Source organism: Zonotrichia albicollis, chromosome 6 (assembly GCF_047830755.1).
Source record: "Zonotrichia albicollis isolate bZonAlb1 chromosome 6, bZonAlb1.hap1, whole genome shotgun sequence".
In the NCBI taxonomy this organism is placed as follows: domain Eukaryota; kingdom Metazoa; phylum Chordata; class Aves; order Passeriformes; family Passerellidae; genus Zonotrichia; species Zonotrichia albicollis.
In genome coordinates this window covers 24,836,774-24,862,250 of record NC_133824.1, presented here as the reverse complement: position 1 = coordinate 24,862,250, position 25,477 = coordinate 24,836,774, and the positions used below count along the sequence as shown (strand labels likewise).

Sequence of the window (25,477 nt, the reverse complement as noted above, 5' to 3'; positions counted from 1 at the left end):
TATCTTAAACAGTATCCAAAACTTTTAGCACATATGTCACTGAACATTCTGAGTGTACATACTCCACATGGTACTTACCTTCAATGTCTCTAATTCCTGGTCTATCATCTACATTCATTCCAAAGCCTACCAGATCATTAGATATTCCAAGAGGACAGCAGATGCTTCTTAATAAGATATTCCAGGTTATCACACTTGCAGAGTCCAATTTTAAGCTAAATTACATAATTCTGTGTGTGTGTGTCTAACCTTTAAGCAAACGATCTAAAGGTTCTCCATATTTTTAAAGAAATTATTTTCATGGTTATCCATCTTTTAATTATGACCTAAATATATACATAATTTTGGAACATAATTCCAGATATTAGAAAGTTTATTACTTTCTAATATCTGGAATTATGTTCCAAAATTATGCATATTGATGAGTCTCAAAGAGTAATTTCAGTATTTTTAAACTAACTGACGCTAAAACAGGGAAAATTTAAATTCAAAGACCTGCAGTGGTTATCCCATGTAAGAGAAAATCCACAGGGAACTTATAGTGAGTTGTCTTGCTTAATATAATGAAACAGTACTTTTGTATGGAAAACTAGTCTCATACACACATTTGTTAAGAGAGAACTTAAAGGCATATTTTAATTTCCCTCTAAATGCTAGAAGAAATATTGTACATAATTAAGCTTATTGAGTATTGTTTTGGACATGTACTAGAAATAAAGTACTATGTTGTTAATTTCAGAATTAATTCTGGAAATGTACATGTTACTGAAAACAGAATTTCATTCTCTGAATCCATGCAGTCATTACTAAAAAGCATATGTAGCATTATAACACAATAAAATTCAACATTAAAATAAAATACTTACAAAGTAAATCTATTCCAAAGTGATATTGTGAAATATGTTCAAAAATTGATGTTAAGATTGGTAACAATGCTACTGTAGTATAATTGATATTCTGGGAAACACCCTTGATTTGTGTTCGTGAATGAGTAAATTTTCCCAGTTTAAGATTTTCAGAAGTCTTTTCCAAGTCTTCAGCTGCATTTTCAAAAAAGGCACGCAATCCGGCCTTAACAAGCTCAGATCCTGATTTCATAACAGTTCTGAAAAAAAAAAAATAAGGGAAAAAATACCAACTTTGTCTTGATATTTAGTAGTTGTATAGAAATACATGTACAGGTTATTTACATTCTGTCAGTGGCTGAAGATACCCGCATGTATCAGGGAACTTCACATTAAGAACAGAAGACAGCACTTACATCTAAATAGAAGTATAAGCAATGAATTCCTTTGAGTATTTAATACAAAATAACAACAACAAAGTTATTTATTGACTGATTCCACAGTCTTGCCTTTCCAGGTTTTTCTGGTCTGCTTTTGAATAAGATAATTCCTTCTCAGTAAATATCAAAAGTCATGAGAAAGCTTCTCTATAAAATATGCTAAAAACCCCCAAACTCTTAATCCCTGTAGTTTTATGGGAGTCACAGTAACTAGGTGCGTAAGTCAGGACACTTCAAAGCCCCTAAATCTAGAAAATGCAACTGCAATGCCAGAATCACAGTCCCATTCATTGAATTCGTGCATGCTTCTCTGACACCTACTGAAGATGCCAGTGTTGTTCACAACAAGTTCACAATAAGTTCATTATCAAGATGCTGTGTAACTTAACCAGGCCAGAAAATAGCTCAAATTCAAAAAATTTTCTTCCTGCTTTAATCTACACAATCACTTTAATGATAAGCAGTAAAAGTTAGTAAATATAACTATGCCCATATATTAATATGCTCTGCATACTTCTAATGACAAATTTTACACTATGCACTAAACTTTCTTAATATCTGCAGGTATCACTACATTCAGTTTCAATGGCCATGTCATTAATATCTCCCCATAAAGCTTTCAAATGAACTTGGAAAGTCTGACAAGTGTTTTCAGTGTTTGAATGACAGACATTGAGCAGAAAAATGTATGTGAAACACTTTAGACAAAATTTCCTACTGTGGAGGGCAATATCTGAATTGTTGATGCTCTTAAGATCTTTGATTACAAATAAAGATTAAAAAAATACAGAAGCAATCCAATTGCTTCTGAAAAGCTCTGTGAAACCTTAGTCGTTTGAAGCTGGTACAAAAGTTGCAAACTTACCGTGTGTCAAGAGACTGAGCTAAGATGTGCAGGCAGTTCACCATTGTAGCAGAATCACTTCCTGGTTAGAAAGAGATACTATGAGAGCACAATAGCACAGGAAACAGAGCATCATATAATGATCCAAAATGGCCTTACTGGAGATGCACATTTTAAACAAGACATTACTTGAGTCTCCTACCTTAGGTCACTGAGGTGGGAGTTAAGTCTGATGCTAGAAATTACTATTCATTTTTTTAAGTCAATTTCCATATAGGAACTAAACAGAACAACTAAAGTCCACTTGGGGCATGTTTTTACCACCTAACCTCACAAAATTCTGAACTCTGTATCTTGTAGCACTTATATTTCTTTTTAAAGTTTTTTTTCCAATATCTTTGTTGGAGTTATTTTTCCTTACATCCCCTTTTATCCATTGAGAAATTAGTCTATTGGATTCAACAGTAGGATGACAGAAATCAAAGTAATTAGTGTAAGATTAGTTTTGAAAAGCGAAAAGTAAAGGCAAACCACTGATATTTTTTTCATGGAGTCTGGAAATATGACAATGTGCTGTTTCTTCCTGCTTTGACACCTTATGTATTTTATTGTTAGCTTCAGAGCCATGTTCAATGACCTTACTGATTTCACTAGAAGCTTATGGAGCATTTAATAGAATTTTGGCTATAGTAGTGAAAATCTTCAGGTTAGAGAAATAATGGTTATGTATTCTTTAAATTTTTATCAAGATCCTTCTTAACTACTTACCAAAAAGTGAGATCCTATGTCTAACAAGAGCAGCTAGTTTGCAGAACAAGCTAAAGTAGAGAAGAACAGAGAGAGCAAAACAAGACGATAAGAATAATAAGAAAAACTTATTTAGAATAGGAGGTAAAGAATAGTAGGAAAATGAAAAGGAAAACACAACATAGTTCCTGGAAAGCATGCTTTGAGTGATACATGATGATTAGCAGTCAACTGCATTAAGCAGAGTAACGTTTTGAAGCTCCTGAATCTTTCATTTTCTATACTTCACCACTTCAGAGGTGTCTTGAAATCTCAAACTTTTTTGACAGTCGTTTTCAACAATTGTCTACTGTGTGGCTGAGTCATTCTTTATGGCTATTATTTCTGAATAAGAATTTTTTTTGTAAGGACAAGAAAAAATGAGAAACATATTAGTGTTTTACTTGGCATTCTGCAGAAAATAAATTTAAAAAATCCTCATACTATTTAAAATAATTTGCAAGGATGTCCTTTGTAAATGAATAAATAAATCTGTATTTACCCTCTGATGATGATAATATGAATCCTAAATATATACACACTAGAAGAGCTTCTGGCAAGTATATCAGATATTTGCATATCTAACCTACCTGTCAAAATAGTGGGATAACTAAGAGAATATAGCACCAAAACCCTAAAGATTAAAGGGGTTACTTCAACAAAGACGGCTGGCAGACTTACATATCATTTGGGCCATACTTTAAAAATGGAATTAGGGCATAAGAAAATGAAGCATATACCTTAGGACTTGGTATGGTCTCATACTAACCACAAATTTTTATTGTTATCTTCATAATGGTAAGGAGATACTATACTTCCTATAAGGTGAAAATGACAGATAATCACTTCTCTCAGTGAAAGATGCACAAAGAACTATAAGATATTTCTGCAGTTATACTAGCAGGTGCTAGACATCTAACTTCTTCATGTGCCCTTTTTAAAGCCACTTTAATAGCCCTAGACCATGTCCTCCTATCTTCATGAAGACGTGACTGACTTTAGAGAAGTAACAGGAGTACTCAGAGAGGAAGCATGAAATTGAAATGAAATGAAATGAAATGAAATGAAATGAAATGAAATGAAATGAAATGAAGTGACACTTCCATCCCCCTGAGCCTGAGCTGTCCTTCCCAGCTCCTGGAGGACTATCTTGCAGGTTTGTAAATGTCTGAGCAGAGTAAAGCAGAATCTTGGGGACTTACCACTCTTACACACAAGTGCTCTATAAGGACTGCCACACACAAAGATGGAAGCAGAGGGTAATAATAATTAAGAGAAATGCAAAAATGTGTTGAGAGATAAACTGAAGAGTGGAATCTAGGAAGATGAATCCTAGGCCTGCTTATGTAATAACACATAACCTTAACTTCCAAATTTTATATCTACTTTCTACTGGAAAAAGCAGTTAACTCTGATCAACAAAGTGAAGGAAAGATAAAGAAATCTGAGAAACTGACAGCTAAACTAAGAAAGCATGACAGCAAAACAGTTTGAAATACTATGATACAAAATTTCCAAAAGAAAGTAACTGGTAGCATACCTCAAGGGGAAGGAAAAACTTGGCAAATTATTAAAGTCATCATTAAAACACAATTAAATATTATTTAATATTATTTTCAAATTTTAATCACAGGAAAGAGAAATTCCTATTTTCATATAGGCAGAGCATTCTAAATTAAAAGGCATGTATTTTTAACAGAATTTTCTAGAATAACTTTGTGTCAAGTGGCTGGTTCCATCCAAACAGTGAAGAGATGCAAAAATTATGAGATTCCAGTAACACTTGTGCAGGGGCAGAAGTAATTTTGTGTAGAATCTCTATTTCCCCCTAAAAAGCTGGCTCATGGTAATTTTAGCACTTTTTTAATAGCTGAAAATTTACATAAGTGTGAGACCATTTAAATGAGCAAACTGTGGAACGAGTTTTAAGCAGAAACTGCCACCCACAATGAAAAAAAATCCCATAAGAAACTAAGTAATTCAACTGCTCACAGAATAGTTTTTTAGTATTTTGATGTTATCATCTACAATTACATATTGTAAAATAAATATTTATTATCTATACTGAGCTCTTTAATTGTGTGTACATATATATATTAAAAAAATATAATATATAATGAAGAATACAAAGATGAGGAATTTTATTCACTCACTGCAGTTCTCATGTAGAATAAAATATTCACTTTCCAGGAAGGAAAAAAAGCTTTTGAACTTTCTGTTTTTCTCTACAATCTAAGAAGAGACCTTTGGTTATCTGAATAAAACCCTACTAGGGATATTTTTTTTTTTTTTTTACTTACCTTGCTACCATTTCCTTTTCCTTATTTGATGCATATCCACTGCTACTGAGGATTTTTGATGGAGAAGACAGGAAGTAGAGGCAGTGATTTGTAAAGTATTGATCAACTAATGGTAAAAGAACCTAAGAAATATAGACACAAAATATATTTTTTACAGAGTACAATGGTAAATGTAGCAGCAATGCTTTGATTGGTCAAAGTTCATAAAAAGAATTTTAGTTCTTTAACAACTGTATTTTTTATTTTAAACACAAACTCATGTAAATTAAAAAGTGAAGTCTTAAAATTGTATTCAAAATTACATAAATAATAAGACTGCCACAGAGATATCTGTTTTGGATCTAATACTGCATAGGAATATTTCTTTCTGCTAATTAGATGATATGCACTTCAGTGATATCTTGTGGCACAAAAATCAGATTAAATTTATATATTCAGTGAGAGTATTTAATATCATGTAATGAATAATCTGCCGTTTAAATTTTATGTTCCTTCTCATACGAAAAGAGATATATTGGAGTATTTTGAAATATTTGAATCGAGCAAATATCCTGATATATTTTTGAAGAAATTTTAAAATGTTTGATAAGTTTGATTATTTATCATACAAAATGGAAAATATATATTTCCATTATGTGAAAAGCAGTCTAACATTATACATTTACATATTCTGTATAGTGGAACATATATGAACATGAAGTAATCACTCACTTTAGCAAAGAATTTTATTTCTTGGTCATGGGGAGATTTTTCAGTTTTTCCACTGGTTACAATGGCTTCTGCAAGATACAATCAAGGCAAACACAAATAAGAAGTTGTCTAATAAGAAATAACACAATAGATCTTTCAGATATACTTGAAAAATTAGTTTTATAAAAGAGCAGAAACTGTTTAGCTAGTTACAAATGGTCAATAATTTAATCTGAAAATTAAAAGACATTATTTAAGTTTCTTAAATGCAATAAAAATAGTGATCACTAAAAATGCAAACCTATCAATCAAATATTTAAATTTCAACAATTCTAACTATTTTAAAAATAAAATCTGCAACTTACCCAAATGTGCAATAAACTCTTGAGCAGAATCAACATATTTTAAAATTTTCTTCAGAAACTTAAAGGCAAACCTCTTTTCCATGGATGAAGCATCCAACTCCATGTCGTTCAGGCCCCTGTTTTTAAAAGGGTTAAGAGAAGTAGCATTGATGATGAAGTAGTACAAATGGTGACAGTACTACAAAGCATTTCATGCCTTATTTTTTTATTGGGGTAAATCTTCATGAGAAGGAGAAAATGACCATGGTAACACTTAATTATCAACTATCTAGGAGGAAATAGAGAAAAATGAACTGACTTTCATAAGTGGTATGATAGCTTATGATTAAAGTGTCCAAAATACATGCATCCTAGGATAAGAACTTCAGAGTGCTACCTTATTGCACAAACAAAGCCATCATGGATCTGAACCTAACAAAGTAATGCATTGGTCACTCAATTTTTACTGCAGGCACATTTGCATTCCAAGCACTTGGGAAGTCAGCAGTTGCATCTTTACAAAGTCAGCCTAAGTACTACCCTTTATTTCATTGATCACTGTTAAACTTCATTTTGTCTTTTAATTTTATGAAGGAACAAAGCCAAAATTACTTCAGCTACTAAATGAAAACTGAAATGTAAGTAACAAACTATTATATTATTAAATTATTTGAAAAATTTCAACAGAATACAATAATTTCTAAAGAGGCATGTATTGTTTATTCTTTAGTATAAATCCATATACATAAATCATGGCTGATCATACAAGATATTAAAGAGGGATAAACATACGTGTGGTTGTCTGGGCCTAGATTTAAAGTACTGGATTTGATTTTAAGTACAAATGAAACTTACATGACCAAAATTCTAAAATTCTTTAGGATCACACGCCAATTAAGATTGGAAGGAGTAGGTTCAAGGATCAAAATCTCATAATGACCATGGAGATGGCATAATATTTGGCCACCCTCACCATTAAAAAATAATGGTGAAATATTTTCTTATATCTTACTAGAATTTTCCTTGCAACAGCTTATTACTTTTGAGGAGTTAGTGTTTGACCTCATTTTCTCTATAACCTTGCATGAAGTAGTTGAAGACAGATATAAATCCTATTGTAGCCTTCTGTTTTAAACCTGAAAAAATCCAACCACTCCTCAGAGCCTCTCCTGGCATCCATCCACAGAGCATCTCAGTGGCCTCCCACTTGAGTGACTTTGTTCTCAATGTCTTCCTTGGTGCTGGAGAACCAAAACTGGGACAACATATCCTGAGAGAATCTCATAATCCATCAACCTGCAGAACACACTCACTGATAAAGCCTGGTACATGGTCAGCTTTCATCATCACAGGGTCACATTTCTGATTCATGTTCAGCTTGCACAATTCAAAGAGCTTTTCTGCACATCTGCTCTAAGGCTTGGCTCCCCTATTCCTGGGATTACTCCATCCCAGGTATAGGATTTTGGATTTACCTTTGCTCAATCTCATAAGATTCCTGTCAGTCGATTTCTCCAGACTATCAAAGCACTTCTGAAGGGTAGTCAGACTCTCCAATTCATTGCTAAGGGTTCGTTCCACAAATCTGCAAACAATGCTTTCTGTCTTGGCATCCAGGACAAGAACAGGGATTTTTTGCATTACCCTTTTGAAGGCACTTAATTTTAAACATTTTAAAATTCATTCTTTTTTCAAACATACTTGCTTTCACAAGTCATTAATTCTTTCATCTTCATTTCCTTGAAATTCTCTTTTACTTTTGTTGAGTTTACAACTTCTTCATAGTCTCTTTATTCCAATATCAAAAGAACTAAACTCTGATTGAGATTGCTATTGGTAAATAGTGGGTGACACCCGGGACATCTAAATGCTTTATCAAGTGAGGAAGTAACTGAGTGACTTTAAGGAAAACCTCTGGTTAATCATAAATGGCTACTTCATTTGCTTCCATACAGCCTCTTCAAGCAGTAGCAGATAGCAAGACTCAGCCTTTATCAGTTAAGAGAAAATAACCTGGCCAAAGGACAGGCAGACTACAGAGGAGCTGACCAGTGTGTCAGAAGTAGGGAAGAAGGAAGGAACAGGTAGTTTGTGGCACTGAGGCAGAAGAAAGAAAGGAACAAGAAAAAAAGAAAGTTGCTGGACTCACTTCTGTGGTATAAGAAAATGATCATTTGTACTGAGTCCTCACCACTGCTATGGGAGTAAATTAGGGAGGTAAAATGGAATATTAGATTAGCGGTTTAAAAACAGCTGTGAGAGAAATCCAAGCAAAAAAAAGTAAGTGTGAGAGAAGGTTGATGCAGCAGAAATTTTAACAACAAAAAAAAATCTAATAATGAAATATATGTGCTTGACCATGTCAGAACACATTTAAGAGGAAAGAAATGGTTATAGGGTAGGGGAACAAAGCCAGAGAATCAAGGAAGACATTTCAATCCCATTTTAAACAAAAACTTAGTAGGACTCTAACCTCTTATCTTAGTTTAATTTGTGAAAAAGAATTATTTTAAGAGTTCTAGTTTGTATGCTTTGATGACTCCCTATTAATTTATCACCTGTGCAATCAAATTATTTAGTATGAATTAACAGCCATGCATGCTTGAGAGGCATCTTCTGCTGCCTCACTTTCACTAAGGCGACTAAGTACGTATCCGTATTTTCAGTGAGGTCACTGCAAATATTTTCTTTTTCAGTTTAGAAGAAGTCCTGGCTCTTAAGAGATTACACATACTTTACTAAATATTGAAAGATGTTGATAGGTCTGTGAAGTATAAAAAACAATATCCAAAGAGCTTGCAGAGATTTAAAGATGTGGAACAAAATACTACATTGTTTCTAATACATACTTGAGTAAGGCCTGAAAGATTTATCTGTATGTCATAAACACACTAAGTGTTTCAAAAATGTTCTCAGCAAAGAGAAAAACTCGAAAACAGAGGCAGATGGTATATGTGAAGTACACATACTGTTCCGCCTATACATTTCCAATTATAAACAATTCCTATGTTTTAATGATTAGTCCAACATTTTCAAGAATGACATCTTGAAATGTGATAATTGCAATGAGTACTTCAAAAGATTTTTTTAATATATATGCATATATTCATCTGAAGAAAATACTGAAAAGATGATAATCTTGATTCAACCTGATGCAGACAATCACTGCAAACTCTTTGCCCATATCAATGAAGAGTTTGAACATGTTTTTTCGAGTTGATTTTCCCATGATGTAACACTGAAAAAATTTATTTCCTGATCCAAACACATGCAGCTGCAAAATTTGAGCATTTCCATGGGTGTTTCAGAAGATAATTCATTTGCATTACGTAGACCAGCTTTTCTTATTGAATGGCTCTGAAGCAACTATGGAGGTTTGTGGTGGTTTGACTGCAAATGGGATTTCTGGGATGCTGTAGTCAAACCAATGGGTGCTCAGATTTTAATTTTGGCACCTGATGTGGCCATTGGGACATTTGGATCTGCCTCTGAGAACACAGGGTTAAAAGCAGGGCTCCCCCCTGGAAGGTTCTCTTTGGAGTTCCAGCGGGAGAGAGTTCCATCTCTCCCTTGGCCCAGCTGCTGGCTGGGCAGGGGAGGGGAAAGCCACGCAGCCTGGGAGAGGTGGGCCTGACCCTGAGGGGCCCAAGGGTAGAAGCATTGAAGAACTACTGAGAGGTATTCCCCCCCACCTTCTGGGAGACCGAGACAGAGAGAGAGTCAGAGCCGTGCCTGGGAGTTATCTTGAAACTTGATAAACATGTGCAGCAGCAGGCAGCACCGCTGAGAAGGAGGAAAGGGTGGGGGGAAGAAGGCAGAGGAGGCAGCGATGCGTCCAGCCACTTGTGGGAGCTTTTAACCCCTTTGTGGACATCGAAAACTTTACAGAACATTAACCCTTCCTAGAAGAGTGATGAAGGTCTGGGCAGAGAGAGAGATGTTGGAAGAATGGAGAAGATGGAGTGGCATTTTTTGCTGGACTCTTTTTTTGTATAGCCATGGACTGTTTCTCTGTGATACACAGACTGCTTCCAGGGGTGGCAATGCCTCAGAACCAGGAGGGTTCAGTGTGGGTACCCCTCAGCCCCAGGGGGTGCAAAAAACATGGAGAGGACAGATGTCCCAAAGTTGAGACTGTGCCTTTTTGGAAAGAAACAAGGCAAAAGTTCCTTAAAAGGAACCCTAGAAGCAGCCCTGGTCCATGCACAGTGGTGAGCACTGGGCATGAAAGGAAGATGTCACCATGGCAGATGGTCTCTGGGCGGTGCTACGTGTGACAAGAAGCCCATGGCACAAAGGACTCCTTCTCTTGATGAACTGAGGATTGAGTATTCTAAAGGGTGGTGCCAAACCGAGAGTTGGTGATTTGGGAGATGTACTGTACTGGAAATTTGGTGGGGGGAGGAGGAAAATGCTTTTGCAAAGTTTTCATTTTCCTTGTGTGTTTCTTTTTTTTTTTTTTTTCCTTTCCCTTGTAGTTTAGTTAATAAAGTTTTGTTTATTCCTAAGCAGGAGCCTGCTTTACTTATTCCTGGTCACATCTCACAGAAGACACCAGGGAGAGGGTATTCTCATGGGGGCACTGGCATTGTGCCAGTGTCAAACCATGACAAGGTTATAAAAATATTTAGTGGCATACCGACATTTTTGGTACAGGCTGAGAGCCTACATATTTGGCAGGAAGGAATTTTTCTCTGTAGAACTACAGAAATGTATTTAGAACTGTTTTCTTATCTCTTAGAAATATTGTTAATTCTTGAAGTGAACAAAGTTACATTTTGAAGATCCAAAAAATGGGTTTTTATAAATTTCTGAGTATACTTTCAATAGAGTAAAAGACTTGAAAGGCAGATAAAAATGAAAATAGGAATGATCTGACTCTATGCATGTACAGAAAAATTTGTTCGTGGATACAATTTAGTTCACAAAAATGCTTAATGCCAGAAAATTGAGGTTTCCTATGTGTTCAGGTGTTTCACATCAAATAAAAGAGGAGAGTTACAGTATAGTAATTCACAATTCCATCATATAAAGCAACATACTACAGTAAGAAGTCCTCACAGACCAGCTTACTTTGAGACACAGGAATTCAAGTTGCAGTAAAACTAAGGACGTCTGTGCTTTTGCTAGAGTAGAAGTTAGCGCCCACAAAGTACAGCCACTTTGTCTTACTACTTTACAGAACTCAAAGCAATATTTTTTTAAAATACTTGATTAAAAGGCAGTTTTACATAGATATGTTTCAGTATCAGACCTCTGGTTAATTTTCCCATGATCTTTACTGACACTGCTGGCTGCTAACTTAGACATTTTAATTTATCCTCTTGTTTAATTACCCTACTGTTGCACTTTTTATTTACTGTGATCACATACTTTTTAAAAATGTTGCCTGATCATGCTGTTTTAGAAGAGTCTTTCTGAACATGAGACTAACTCTAATTGATAGAAGACATGCTGAACAGTAATTATGTTAATAACTGCCAGTCTGCAGGGAGATAAGATTAACATGCTGGTTTGGGCACTGAATGCAAGCAAACATCTGAAAAAATGTGCAACTTACCGAGATATGATTATACCATTGACTTGAAGGAATTTAAACAGCTCTTGTGCCTTTTCACGGTCCCGTGATTTCTCCTTGGCTGTCAGTGTGTCATAAGGTACCAGTAAAGGATGACTACCTCCACCTTTAGTAAGTTGAAAGAACTGTAAGTTTTTCTACTCTAAGATTTATTCTGCTTCATGTAGAAAAGGAACTATTCATTTTTATTGTCTTACACTGTTATCTTTCAGATTGCTTCTTTTCCCTCATTCTCCTTGTCTTTTTTGGTGTGATTCACAGGTGTGATTGTGGCTTACCTTTGCTTTCCAACTCCATTTTCTTCTTTTTGGCCCATATATTATGATAGTTTTCTGCCATTACCTCAACCATTCCCTACATTAGCATCAGAAAAAAACAATATTTGGTGATGATTAAAAATTCTGTAACTCTATTCTATTTTCTATGTTCTATATTTTCTATATTCTATATCTATTAAATTCTACAACTCTACATAGTCTTAAGTCTATGCTCTTGCGATACAGAAACATCATAGTTAAGTGGAATTTCTATATTCATCTGTTCTTTAAAGTCAGCACAAGCACACGATACACATATTATAACATGCTATTGACAGCCCCTTCCTTAGCTTCATGCCTAATTTTTTCTGGGAACTCAGGAAGTACCAATGGCATGAACAGTGGAAATTTCATGTTTCACTGTGTAAATAGCATGCACCTTTTCTACAACAGCTTATCATAACAACAGTCACAAATACATTCATAAAACCTAACAAAATTCAACTCATTAATAATATTGAGACTAAATACATTCATTCCTTTCAGCATAATATATGCAAAACACAAATACGAACCTGAAGCTCCCTAGAAAGTGGCACATTAGAGAGATCAAGTGGTGTTGGGCTATACCCATTTCCCTGCAGGGGAAAAGAAAATTAGTCTCAGATAAAATGATTTCAGATAAAAGAACCAAATATTCAATTACAGCATCTCTGTTATTGACTTATTATACAAATACGATTCCCAATTTTATACTTTCTTGTGGAAACTGTTCACCTATTTTGCAATGTACTGAAGGCACTGGATGATCAAAGGAATGGGCTTGCTAGTATGGAAGCATGCAAGTTGCTGCAGACACTTAGATCTCTCTATTCACAATAGGTGGCAAGCTGCAAAGAGCTAAGCTTTTAGCCTAAGAGGAAACCAATCATGAGACATACAAGATGTGCCTTCAAAACATGACAGAACCATGTGGGATCAGCCTGAGTGAGCCCTGTGCTAAGGACAACACAACAAAAAGATAAATTATTTTCTTGAGGAAATTAAAGACTAAGAAAAATCAGGTGAGCAAATATATGAACACAATCTTCAACTGGTTTTAAGTGAGAAAGCTCCGGTTCAAAAACCTGTCAGAGGTGAATGTAAATGTGAGTGGTTGCATATAAATCAGTGATTTCAAATGTCTGCTCAAGTTAATTATGTGCTGAAAGCCTCTACTCTGTCATGTCCTTGTCATGCATCTTCTTGGCCAAGAAGGCGCAACTGCAGAACAAGTTCAACTGGCTGGAATCAGAGATTCCAGAGAAAGCAGAATTTCTTATAAGGGAGTGAGGTTTGCTGAAGGGATAAGAAATACTGAAGTATTATGTTGTAAAGAGTGCTCAGGGGCCCTTTTGGTGAGCAAATAGTGACCTGGAGAAGGAATCCAACACAGGCTTAAAGTGCCAGGTGCTGATGCTCACGGGATCAGTGCTGCTGCAAGTGTACATAAGGAATTAGCTTGTGACACAGCTTTGCACACTCCATCCAGGATTTGTCTCCAATGCACTGCTTCTTAACTCCCACAATATTTATGTACAAAAGTGTGTAATTCACCTTGAGGGGTACAATAATAATTCCCCAACATTCGTCATAATTTTAAGCAGCTTTCCTCCTCCAAGACATATTGACCAGCAGTCTCAACATGTGATTATAAAAATCTACAAATGGAAAAAATAATCTATCATCACCTGAAAATTTTGCCTATAGATTAAAAAAACCCCAAAACTGTATTAAATGTGCAATCTAATTTGTCAGTCATAATTAGAACCTTAACAAAAGCCCATGTTAGGCTCTTCTGTTTGACCAAACAAAAAAAATTTGCTATATTTATTTTTTTATAAAAGTAAAGACTTTAAATGCTTCGTCTGTTTTCTTTGAATGACTATATTAAAAAGCTTTTAAGATCTTCTAATATAATTAATATCTATGGTCGCTTATAGCCTCATTGTCCTAAAAGCTTTTTGGAATCCCCCCTTTAGTGTGGCAAAGTGTTTATTACAGTGACATGACTTCCAATCTTAGAATTCTACCATTAAAAATTTCTTTTCACTAAAAGAATATAATTATAAACAATTATGTCAATTTTTATTGGTAAATTAATTAACAGGTCTTTTGTTTTCTAAAATCAAGGTGTTCTGCCTTACCTGACTAGACTGAGATATGCTGCGAAGCTTTTCATTTTCACGCTGATGTATCATTGGTTCTCCTCCCTCCTTGGTCCTTTCTAGGCTCCATCCCAAGGCCAACATGGTTTTCAATGATTCTCTGGCAGGCCAACGATAAATTTCCTTTTCCTTTAAAGAAATAATGTAAAATTGTTCTGTATTTAGTAAGTAGGAAAGGCACAATAAAAATATTCTGTCCTTCTCTACTAAGTGTCACGTACCACAAAATTACAGAAAATTTGCATATTGTATGAGAACACAAAATGTAGTTCTTTTTACACAAGAGAAAAGCTTTGACATACCTTCAATGAAAAAAAATATTCTTAGCAGCATTTATTGCTGGGGTAAGTGTTAGAAACTTACAGCACTGCAATGAGCCCTGTAGCAATAATGTAGATTGGACCTGGAAACTTATTCATTAATTCCACCAGCAAAAAATAATAAAAGAAATGATGGTATTTGTGAGTACTAAAAATTAGTTAAACAAGTATGTATCTTCAAATGCATTAAGCACTCAAGACCTTTTTTTAGTCTTCCTGTATTTATATCCACTCACAGATACAGAAGGTTACTGAACTACACACATCTTCATATAAACACAGTTACCAATCAAAAAATAGACAACGGCCCATATTCCAACACTCCTTTGAAAAGTAGAAGTGTTAGAAAAAGCCTGAAAATATGTGGCAAATTCTGAGTATGCTATACTAAGCCTTTTCAAATCAATTAAATAACAGTATTTCAGGTTGTATCCTAAACCAGTTGCTCAAAATGACAGCTTTTGGGGATAGGCCTGATTTTTATGTTGAAAAGTTCTAATTTCAGACAATTTAGAAAATTCTTCTTGAACTGCTTAAATAGCAACCGACAATGCTTTGGCTCCTCTCCAAAGATTCTAAAGCAATTTACAAACCTTAGGAAACTCAACCTCTTTAATCCTTCTTGATTCTTGTCATGTCTTTTTTCTGAACAGGAAATATGTGGTGAAGAGGGACACATGTAATTAACTTATGTCTCCCAGTGAATCATTACAAAAATAAGTAACAGAATTCAAATTTGCTTCACTGTTCTGACAGCTAGAAGACATTTGTGCCTAGTCAAGAAATTCAAAATACTTTAAATGTTTTCCTGCATTTTCAACTGAATCATCTCCTACACATTTTTTACATTTTGCTACCATCTTTCTAGAAGACAAAATTGCCTTAATATATGTTAAATTACACTTTCATTAAGGTCCAGGAGTTTCTGCCAGTCATTCCTCATCCATGGGAACCTGAAAAAACTGCTACTGATACTTCTGAATTCAAATTTGCTGAGGCCTATGAAGAAAGAATTAACATTACGCCTAATGGAAGTAAATTATACAAGACTCAGTGTAAGATTAACTGAAAAATCACTTCAGCATAAAGTTGTACCTATTAACTGTAAGAATTTTTGTTGATTCCTCAGCCTGACATTTAACAGAATATATTTGAAATGGATTTTTAAAGCACACAAATCAATCTACTTCATATTGATGCAGTTGAAATTTCCTCTATTACCTTTTCAGCTAAAGTTTTGAAAGGCCTTATTAATGGATGAGTCTTCATATTTTCATCCAGTGAAACACCATATTTCCATCCACTGTTAGTCTGAAAAAGTGAAAAAAACCAATTGCAAACCCCAGTGAAATAAGATGAGAACAACACTGATGAGTGAGAGCAAATTAAGCAGTTTCCTTTTGTCACATCAAGCTGCTAATCCACTTCAAGAGCTGCTCAGTGCCACAGGGGAGGATCTGTGGACGTGCGGGAACAAAACATGCCTGAGGTAGAAGGGGTGCCACCTGTGAGCAGTGGGTCTCACAACACCAGTCCTGAGCCTAACTTACACTGCCCCTTTCGAGAGGACTCATGCTTTGAGACAGCACTGACTGTCCCAAAATACAATAAATATACTGTCCCAGTTCTCTGGGAGGCCAAAGTCAGAAACACAAAGAAGAATATGTAACATTACCAGATCAAGAACTGAAGGATGTAGCTAATAAATCCTTGCCCTTAAACAAAAGCAACTGAAATTTATGGTTTGAAATTATTCTGTATATATTTACATATGCATAAGTAAGTATATGTAAAGTATGTATAAGTGTACCTTCCTCTACAAATTTGCATACATAGATCCTCCCAAACAAGAGAATTATTTTATACAACTCTTTCATAAAATTGCTGTGCATTTGTTATTAATTGTTATAATAAATTATTGAAGATTTCACTGTCTTTTCTTCTAGCTTTCTAGAAATTACAAAATAGAAACACAACATAGTGACAGACCATTAGGAAAATTATTGAGAAATTCAGTACATAACATGGTTCTTAAAGCTACGAAGAAAGAAAATTTATGAGTACTTATCTGAAACAAAAAATTACATTAGGCTGTACTTTCTTAGATCATAGAGCTGCCGCAGTAAAACTGAATCTCTGACTCCCAGTCAAAAACCACCATTACCAGGCAAAGTGATGCCTAAAGAGCTGTATATCCTTACCTATTTTTAAAAAAAAAACCCAAAGAACAAGAAAAACCCACCAAACCCCCAAACAAACAAAAAAAACCCCACCAACTCAAACCAGACTCTCTCTTTTTCAGTCCCCTCAAGTCTCTCCTAATAAATTCTTTGAAAAAGTAACTAATTGCAATGTATTTTCATAAGCACGAGGTTTTTTCCACATATCCCAAAATAAATATCTAGACATCGATACAATCTGAACAGTTAAACTGCCCAGTTTCAATTTTAATATTCACCCTAGGTAGTCCTGGACAGTTGCCAGTCTTAAAATAACTCCTACCTTTTCAAAGGCCCATTTATCGTGGGAATGTTCAGCATACTTGCTTACAATGTACTCCAGCTTCTCAGGAAGTACAAGGCTGTAAGCAGAGAGGGCTGTGGTCATTCAGTTATAAGTTACTGCAGTCTGATTTATGAAAAAAATGTCAGCACCAATCAAAAACGCTTCACCTTCAAATGAAGGCAATGCATTTGGCATGGTAATTCCCTGTTCTTTAAAAGAAATGCCACAAAAAAGGCATAGCTATAATGGCACTTGCAGAGAACCTTTAAGTACATAACAGTCACACTTTTAGCAACTGCAATTGCAAAGAAACAAAAACCTGCTTCACCATAATCTACAGGTAAATGTGTTGGTAATTCTTAATAAAGAATAATGTTAACATTATGCTTCACAATGCATAATGATGGAAGGATAAAACTTTAATAGCAAGACTGAGCTATTGATCGTCAGTTTTTGAATATAAAGTCTGTATTCTAGAAGCAAAAAATTACTAGGAAAGCCAAATCTATTTAATCATTCTATGTGATCTGCTTATTTTGCCATATTATGTTTTACAGCTCAATTCTCAAAATTAAGTGAAGATTTTATAAAAAATTGGGCTACAGACCAATTGAATCATCAGATTTTTGTGATGTACAAATTGTCATAAGCACATGCAAAATAATGATGGTTTCTAATTTATCTATCCCAAACATTTGAACTATTAGACAAAAGGTACATAATAAATATAGAATTTACTATTTCTTCTGCAGACATAAAATGGAAATATTTAACATCTGTTCAGGGCTGAGAAGAATAAGATTTATGTCTGGTAAACAGGACAGGTTTCAGTGAAGTATTTGACAGAAGGAAGCAAAAATCCCCGTATTACTTCTGAAAGTCCTAATACCATCAACATGTCAGTCACCAGCCAACTCTCCCTACAGAAGATAAAAATGATAATAAGAAATGGTATAAAAATATTTAGGGGAAGAAAACCACTGTGAATTACAAGACTCACTTGGATGTGCTGACAGGTTTGGGATCAAAATTTCCTTCTGGATCCACTGAAGTCTGCTTTTCCAAAGTTGACATAATTCGTGTATCTAAATAATCAGGGGGTAAGGCACCAGCTATAGCACTTAGACAAGGCAAAGCCATTCGAAAGAGCTCTGGGTCATACTTCTGCAGGAGAGATAGGAACTGGTTGGAAAACCCAACAGAAAAACATGCAAAATGTTAGTGAAATCCAAGCAGCCATAGCCATATACAAATATTAGAAGATGCAAACAAACAGTAAGTCACATTTAAAATTCAAACATAGAGCAAAATTATTGTTGCATGACATGTATTTTCCATCACATCAACATGATATATTCTTAAGACTACTCAGATTGACATAAGAGTGTGCTGACACTTTGTATATGTGTATGCAATGAGTTCAACTTGAGCTTTCTTCAGGCCATGAAGGCCTGTACATGGAGGATGAAGGATTGTCTGACTAGTTAAAAAGCATGATAATCTGTAAAACACTGCCTTAGTTCTCAAATTACTAATTCCTGCAGAATTAGCAGAAGCCATTGCCATTTTCCCTCTTTTTCACCCTGCACTGTTTAATTTTAAAATATGCTCATTAAAGGAAATTTTGATTCACTGTAGCAAATTAATTTCATTATTTTTGATAACATCAAACCTGTAAATAGTTTAGAACAAAAAAGAATGGTGGAGAATACTGTAGGTCAGCAGATCAGATTTACACAACTCTCACTAACCACCATTGGGCTAACAACCATTTACAGAAAAATAAAAATGTTGTTATAGAGAGCCACCAGTACTGGCAGAAACCTATCATGTTAATTTATCTGTTAAAATCTAAGATTCACTAATTGGAAACATTTGATTGCGCCAGGCACACCTGACACTCTTCACACTTGTGAAAGGACTAAGAGAGGGGTAAATGTTATTAAAATAAAATAAAAATAAAGCTTAAAAAGCCATTTCAGAGTAATGCATAGACCATTTTTATTCCATATTATAAATCAGAATGCCTAGTGGAGCAATCATCTAAATCTTTAGCTTAGAAAGAGAACATAAATTCAGTGAGACACAATGAATAGGATTTTTGACAACAATAAATGTAAATTTATTCTGCATATACTGACAATTTGATAAGCAAGTACATATATTTATTAAAATTAATTTTATGTCAGTAAAAAGTAATTTGAAATGTTTAGTACAGCCAAGATAGGAGAGCAGACAACTGCAGACAACTGGCATGTTAGTGCAGGGAGAACTAAACATTATGGGTGCATGTATATACATATATATATATATATATATACACACATACACACACGCACACACGTACATATCTCCTCATTAATAGTGTAAAGCTTACGAGTATATCAAGCAAAGATGTGAAATTTCATTGGCTTGGAGAGAATCTTTCAAGATTCAGTGTTCAATTTTTCACTTCATTAAAAGCATTCATTACTGTATCTCCCATATTAGATGAAACAACCATTAAAACAGGAATTTTCTCATCTTGGCACAGCAAATTATCCCTGTAATGCTTTTATACCCACCCCATAATGTAATGTGAATTGCAGCCATTACCTTATGAGACAAGGAATCAAATATTCCCCAGAAAAGTTTTTCAGTTAAATGTAACTCCTCTTCTGCTGCAATTCCATAGCTTCCCATTCCTGAAGGCAGACAGTAATATTTCCAGCACTGCTCATAGTGATTTGTCAGAAGCTAGATTTTCAAGAAATAAAAATGCATGTGAAACATTGCTGTTTAACAAAATAAAACACTGCTACCCTAAACAGTTACAGGAGTAGTATTATTCATGTCTGTCTCTTCATTTCCAATGGCTCAGAATAATGTTCTTTTTTTCCTTCTTTTTCTTTTTGAAAGAGCAGCAGAGCCAATATTCTGAAAGTATAAAGCCTGTATTATCTCCAGCTCCAGCTGTGGGATTTTCAATGATTACTGGGAGTAGCAAACTTTCAGAATTGTCACCATGGGAGTACAGACTAGCTCACAGGACAAAAACACAGACAATGAAATGGGTATAAGGCCAGACATGGAGGTTCTCATGAAAAGTTTTACAAATTCACATTGATTTAACTCCTGTCATTTGTAGTTGCTTTAGTATTACTCTAAACACTGCAAAAGACACGTGCAGTACACTCTCTTGGCTCAGCTCTGGAAAAATTGACAGAAAAAAACTATCATACAGGAAATCTGTACAGTTAAAGAGCTAGTATAGATGATTATGTATTTGCACTTTCCATGTAATTTCAAATTTCTACCAGCTGCTTCTGTAGAACTAAAAATTCTTATCCCATAGAAATTTGAAAAATCACATTTAGTATTAGATTGGAATCTTGACATTTTATTTTTTATTACAATTCTGTGTAAGAAAGGATATATATATATATATATATATATATATTTATATATTTATATATATTTATATATTTATATATTTATATATATACATAGTTAAAAACCAGACTGAACACTCCCTCTACACCAGACTTTTAATCAAAAATTAATGATGCTCCAGAGTATGTTCGTGAATATGGCAGTTCTGCTTTAAAATACGATAAAATTTCAATTCTTTCAGAAAAAGATGCAGACTGTAGATCAGGCTGTTTTATCCCAAAAAAAGGTGAAACAAGACAGAATAGTTCTAAATAAGATTCGTTTACCATCTAACAATTGTAATTCTATTTTTACAGAACAAAAGAAAAAGAAAACAAAAGAAAAACTAGAAAAAAACTAGATAAAGCTTCAGTTACAGATTACTCAAAAATAAAAGTGAATTTTCTTCCCTCCATCTTGTCTCAGATTTCACTCAAAATTTGTTCCTGGACCATGCATCCCACCAAGAGTTATTTTAGTTCATATAGCAGAAGAAGAAATCTCAAGATAACACTGACATTTAAATTGGTACATTGAAATACTCTTTTGCTGAAGCAGCAGGAAAGTCAACAGCTCACTATACAAAATATCATAATCACCTTACTTTTTGCATTAAGCATGATTTCAAAAATATTGCAAACATTACATTTAATTTGAAACACTACAAAACAATAACATTATTTTCAATTCAGAAGTAATTTTACATTGCTTTAGCCTTCCCATTCTGCTCTTAAAAACAAGAAAACAATATTTTCTTTTCAAGTTTTATGCTGGATGCATGTACAGAACAGAAAGTATTTACCTTGAGAGGCATTTTACAGTATTCATTGAGCAGGGGCACATCAAAAACCAGCCTTCTCAGCAGCTGTTGTAGCATAGAGGGACGCAAATGGCTGTAATTTTAAAAAATAGATGCTATCAGCAAAATTCATACAGTTCAATGTACATGAAATAAAAATTGAAGTCAATTTACATATTGGGAGACAAAACACTCATTAAAAATATTGTGAAAAAACTGTGTTAGGTGCTTAAGGAATCTCACTATCCAAGGATATAGCACAGAACGTTGTGCTACTTCTAAAGCCTCTTAAGTGAACAGAAAAATCTACATTTTAGTTCTTGAGATAACACTGGTCATTTATTTTATGTAGGAATAAAATTGTCTTAGGTCTACACTTCAGGAAACAAAAGAAGCTGTTAAAATACCTATCCTGCAGCAAAGAAATGAATTTGTACCCAGGAATCATACGTACTGGCAAATAGCAAGCAGGCATTCCTCAATAGCATCTCTCTGAGCTTTGGTGAGGGACCGTCCCTTGGATAACCGATATATGGTGTGAAGCATGGAGTCAACCAGAGAGGCATGATGCTCTGTTCCAGAAAAGAGGGGAGCACACCTCTTGAGCAGTGGAAACACAGCTGAGCAAATGTATCTATTTAGTGCAAGAGCTGCCTCTGTGGTGCTTAGAGAAACCTGTATGAAGGAGCAAATGAGCATTAGTGCCACACTGGATAAAGGTCACTAAATATGAAGGCTATAAAATATAAAAAAATGTAGTAGTCCTTAAGTCTCTGAGTGGCTGGGTGCTAATGATGTTTCCAGTATATACACAAGGACTAAAGTAATTTCTTTTTCAGCTAGAGAAAATTCAAACCATCCATTTATGTTGCATCCTTTGCACCCCTGCACTCTGAACAAATAGCAGCAGAAATTAATATGTAGCCTCTATTTTGAAACAAGTTAGAAAACCCCACTAAGCTTTAAATAAGACTCAGCATCTCAATTTCTTCACACACCTGGATTTTCACTGTAAATATTGAAAACAAACGTGAAATAAAAACAATCATCAGGCCTATTGCAGTATACTCAATGTACTTATTGAATTACTGTAAAGCCTGCATCAAAAGATTTTAAACTACTTTTACACTTTGTAGACTGAATGCTTAAATCAAACTTATGTACTATAAATTAATAGTGAATTAATATTGATTTTCTTTTATAGTGAGCCTACAATGCCTTTTATGAAAGGCTGTTTTTACTTGAAATTCCAGTTTTCTTATACTTACAGAGCCACTATATCCAACCATTTCATCTAAACTCAATAGTGAAATACGTACTGTATCCAATGAGGCAGAAGCTCTTAAATCTGGTAAAAATCCAACTTCCAGTAGGTGAAGGAGGAAGCTTTGGTCCTTAATACCATAGACACGGTCCAAGAAAAGTACCATGGGTGCTTTATGATCAGGACAGAAACTGGCAGACATATCTGGCTCATTTACTGTGCCATCTACACAAACATACAATGCACTTTTTAATAGTAGATAACCGATAAAATGAGAAACACCAAGGTAATGAAACCCATCACAATTACATTTAATATGTAAAATCACATACTCAAAGAAAACCACATTCTTCTGTTTTGTTCTATGCTGAAAAATAATCAGTTAGAACAGAAATTTTTTATTCTTTAGAAACCCCTATTATTTTGCAATTTAATTATTTTTCACTCTTAAATGAAAGCTTAGAAGTTAATGGTAAAATATTCTACAGATGACTGGATAATGCAGAAATACAAAGGGACTGAGCCAAGCTTAAATATTTTACCTAAGGAGATAACGTCTCTAAAGCCACTGCTGGAGACAAAGTATTGGCCCATTGGTGTGATCCTTTAAAGTGTTTCTTACATTCTTACATTCTCTGCTCTACAGGAGCAAGTATCTGTGCCACTAGAGCAGCTCTAATCGATACAGATCTAATAAAAATTTGAACAGTTCTCTGCTTACATTCAACTAACAAAACTGCTCTGTTTTTCATTTGAAGACTAATGTGGCAAAGGACTTTCACAAAAAAATAAATGGTCTAATAAAAGTATGAAGTTACCTTTGTTAACTGTGGACAACTTTAGCGGTATACTTATAATCCCCACCAAATCTTCAGTTGGCACTAGGGATCGAAGAATTGACCTGATTCGGATGGCTTCCCCTTTTCCACTTTGAATAAGCTGTTAGAAAAATTTGTCAGTTAACAAATTTAGTATTGAGGACATAAGAAAGTTTTCCTCAAAATATTTGTATTAATATGATTTTTTTTCAAACACACACAAGAAGAAAATGTACAGAAATTCAGTTTCTCCAAGAATGAATGCACACAAAAAGCAGCCCTCTATCACATTCTTATGAAAATGATTTTATGGCTTTCTAGAGAATAATAAAGGGTCAATTTCAGAAGTTATTATACTGGTCACTTAATTGTGCAACACTTGAAGTTCATATTTGCTTTGATTTCATAGTAATGTAAAAATTACCAAAATTTTAGATAAATAGAAAAGCATAAAGGAATCAAATGACCATGGTTCTTTATAAACATCTTGCAGCTTGTGTCTACTTAGATACAGCAAGAAACCGTAAAGTCTACCGTTTGAATGGAAGAAGGCTTTGAATAGAGAAAGGTTTAGTGAGACATGTTTACAAATTGTTTGCAATTATGTTTAGAAATCTCCTTACATTTTCTGAGCAAGTGGTAGAATGAACTTACATGCATTTCTGGTGCACAGCGTCCAAGCAAATCTATGAGAGCTGAGTAAAAAGACATGATTGCATTTCCCATGTGCACAGTCTCCTCTTCATCTTCCTCCTCATCACTAAAAAGTTAAAAATAACAGTAAGCATTTTTGCTAATCTACATTTTATAGCTCTTCTCTGGAGCTAGATATATGATCCAGAAACGATTCACCAGACATAATCATCCCTTTGGCTCCAGACTAAAGGATTTTTGTCCCTATGGTAAGCATGCAGGCTAACTATAAAAGCTGACTTCACAAGAGCCTTCTACCTTCCTCTTTTACTTCAGCTTAACTTTAGCTTCATTCCACAGCAGTCTTCTCATTTGTTTTGTCCTTCGGGCTTTTTCTCTCTGTAACTCGTATTCCACTTTTATCTAGCTAATGCTTTATGAATACCATACGACAACTGCTTGTGGACGTGAATCTCTAATTCTCCCTGCTTGTCTAATGCCTTACACAACAGGGTCTATTATCCACATACTGCAAGCATGATTGAACCAGCTATTAAATAGTCATTTGCCAAACAAGCATTCACATTTACTTACCCTTCTCTTTTATATGCCTGGGAAGGAAGGTCACGACTAGGATTCTCTGAGATCCTGATGGCTTCCTGCATGGCAGCCAGCAAACCATTTCCTCCTTCTCCCCTAAGGTCTGGCCCAAAGCATTCTGGCCGTCGAATGAGGAGCTTGACAACAACACTTGCATTTTCCTCAACACTTTCACCTGAGGACCAAAAAGCACTACACATATTTTCTCCTGAAAGGTATTCTTAAGTCAGAAGAAAGTTGCATTTTCCCCTAATTGCTGCAAAATAGAAATCAAGTCCTCATCCTAAGGCAACAGAGCAGAGATTCCTCTGCAGTCCATGGTGCAGACCATGGTGAGGCAGCTGTGACTCTGCAGCCCATGGAGCTCCACAGGGATGCAGAGATCCACCTGCAGCCCATGGATGTCTACAGGGATGCAGAGATCCACCTGCAGCCCATGGAGCTCCACAGGGATGCAGAGATCCACCTGCAGCCCATGGATGTCCACAGGGATGCAGAGATCCATGGAGGAGGCCCCATGGAGGAGACCTGCACTGCAGCACAGGGATGCCTGAGAGGAGGCTGTGAACCCCTGGGAGACCTGTGCTGGAAAAGGCTCGTGGCAGAGTCACCTGCAGACCTGTGGAGAGTGGAGCCCACATTGGTCAGGTTTCCTGGTAGGGGAACTAACATTGGAGCAGCCTGTCCTGGAAGGACTGCACCCCATGGAAAAATGCCCCACACTGCAGCAGTTTGTGGAGAATTTTTGCCTATGGGATGGACTCACATTGGAGAAGGCTGTAGAAGATTGTCTCCCACGGGAGGGACCACATGCTAGAGCAGGGGAAAGACTTGTC

At 35.2% G+C, this 25,477-nt stretch overlaps 1 protein-coding gene across 7 annotated transcripts in view; it reads right to left on the bottom strand.

The window, feature by feature from the left end:
* Positions 1-25,477, bottom strand: part of RYR3 (ryanodine receptor 3) — a 193,985-nt gene that overhangs the window by 52,833 nt on the left and 115,675 nt on the right. For 4 of the 7 annotated variants that reach the window (XM_014266442.3, XM_074542790.1, XM_074542789.1 and 1 more), the window contains 20 exons: positions 24,636-24,816; positions 24,063-24,168; positions 23,409-23,529; positions 22,646-22,815; positions 21,781-22,001; positions 21,330-21,420; positions 19,712-19,852; positions 18,117-18,298; positions 17,114-17,192; positions 15,833-15,922; positions 14,271-14,420; positions 12,660-12,722; positions 12,106-12,181; positions 11,810-11,933; positions 6,271-6,386; positions 5,927-5,994; positions 5,216-5,337; positions 2,898-2,947; positions 2,151-2,211; positions 867-1,105 (listed from right to left, as the gene is read on the bottom strand). In XM_014266442.3, coding sequence (XP_014121917.2) covers positions 867-1,105; positions 2,151-2,211; positions 2,898-2,947; positions 5,216-5,337; positions 5,927-5,994; positions 6,271-6,386; positions 11,810-11,933; positions 12,106-12,181; positions 12,660-12,722; positions 14,271-14,420; positions 15,833-15,922; positions 17,114-17,192; positions 18,117-18,298; positions 19,712-19,852; positions 21,330-21,420; positions 21,781-22,001; positions 22,646-22,815; positions 23,409-23,529; positions 24,063-24,168; positions 24,636-24,816 — 2,451 coding nt within the window. The remainder of the gene's footprint in view (positions 1-866; positions 1,106-2,150; positions 2,212-2,897; positions 2,948-5,215; positions 5,338-5,926; positions 5,995-6,270; positions 6,387-11,809; positions 11,934-12,105; positions 12,182-12,659; positions 12,723-14,270; positions 14,421-15,832; positions 15,923-17,113; positions 17,193-18,116; positions 18,299-19,711; positions 19,853-21,329; positions 21,421-21,780; positions 22,002-22,645; positions 22,816-23,408; positions 23,530-24,062; positions 24,169-24,635; positions 24,817-25,477) is intronic. The other 3 variants (XM_074542794.1, XM_074542792.1, XM_074542793.1) reach the window with 1 other exon arrangement.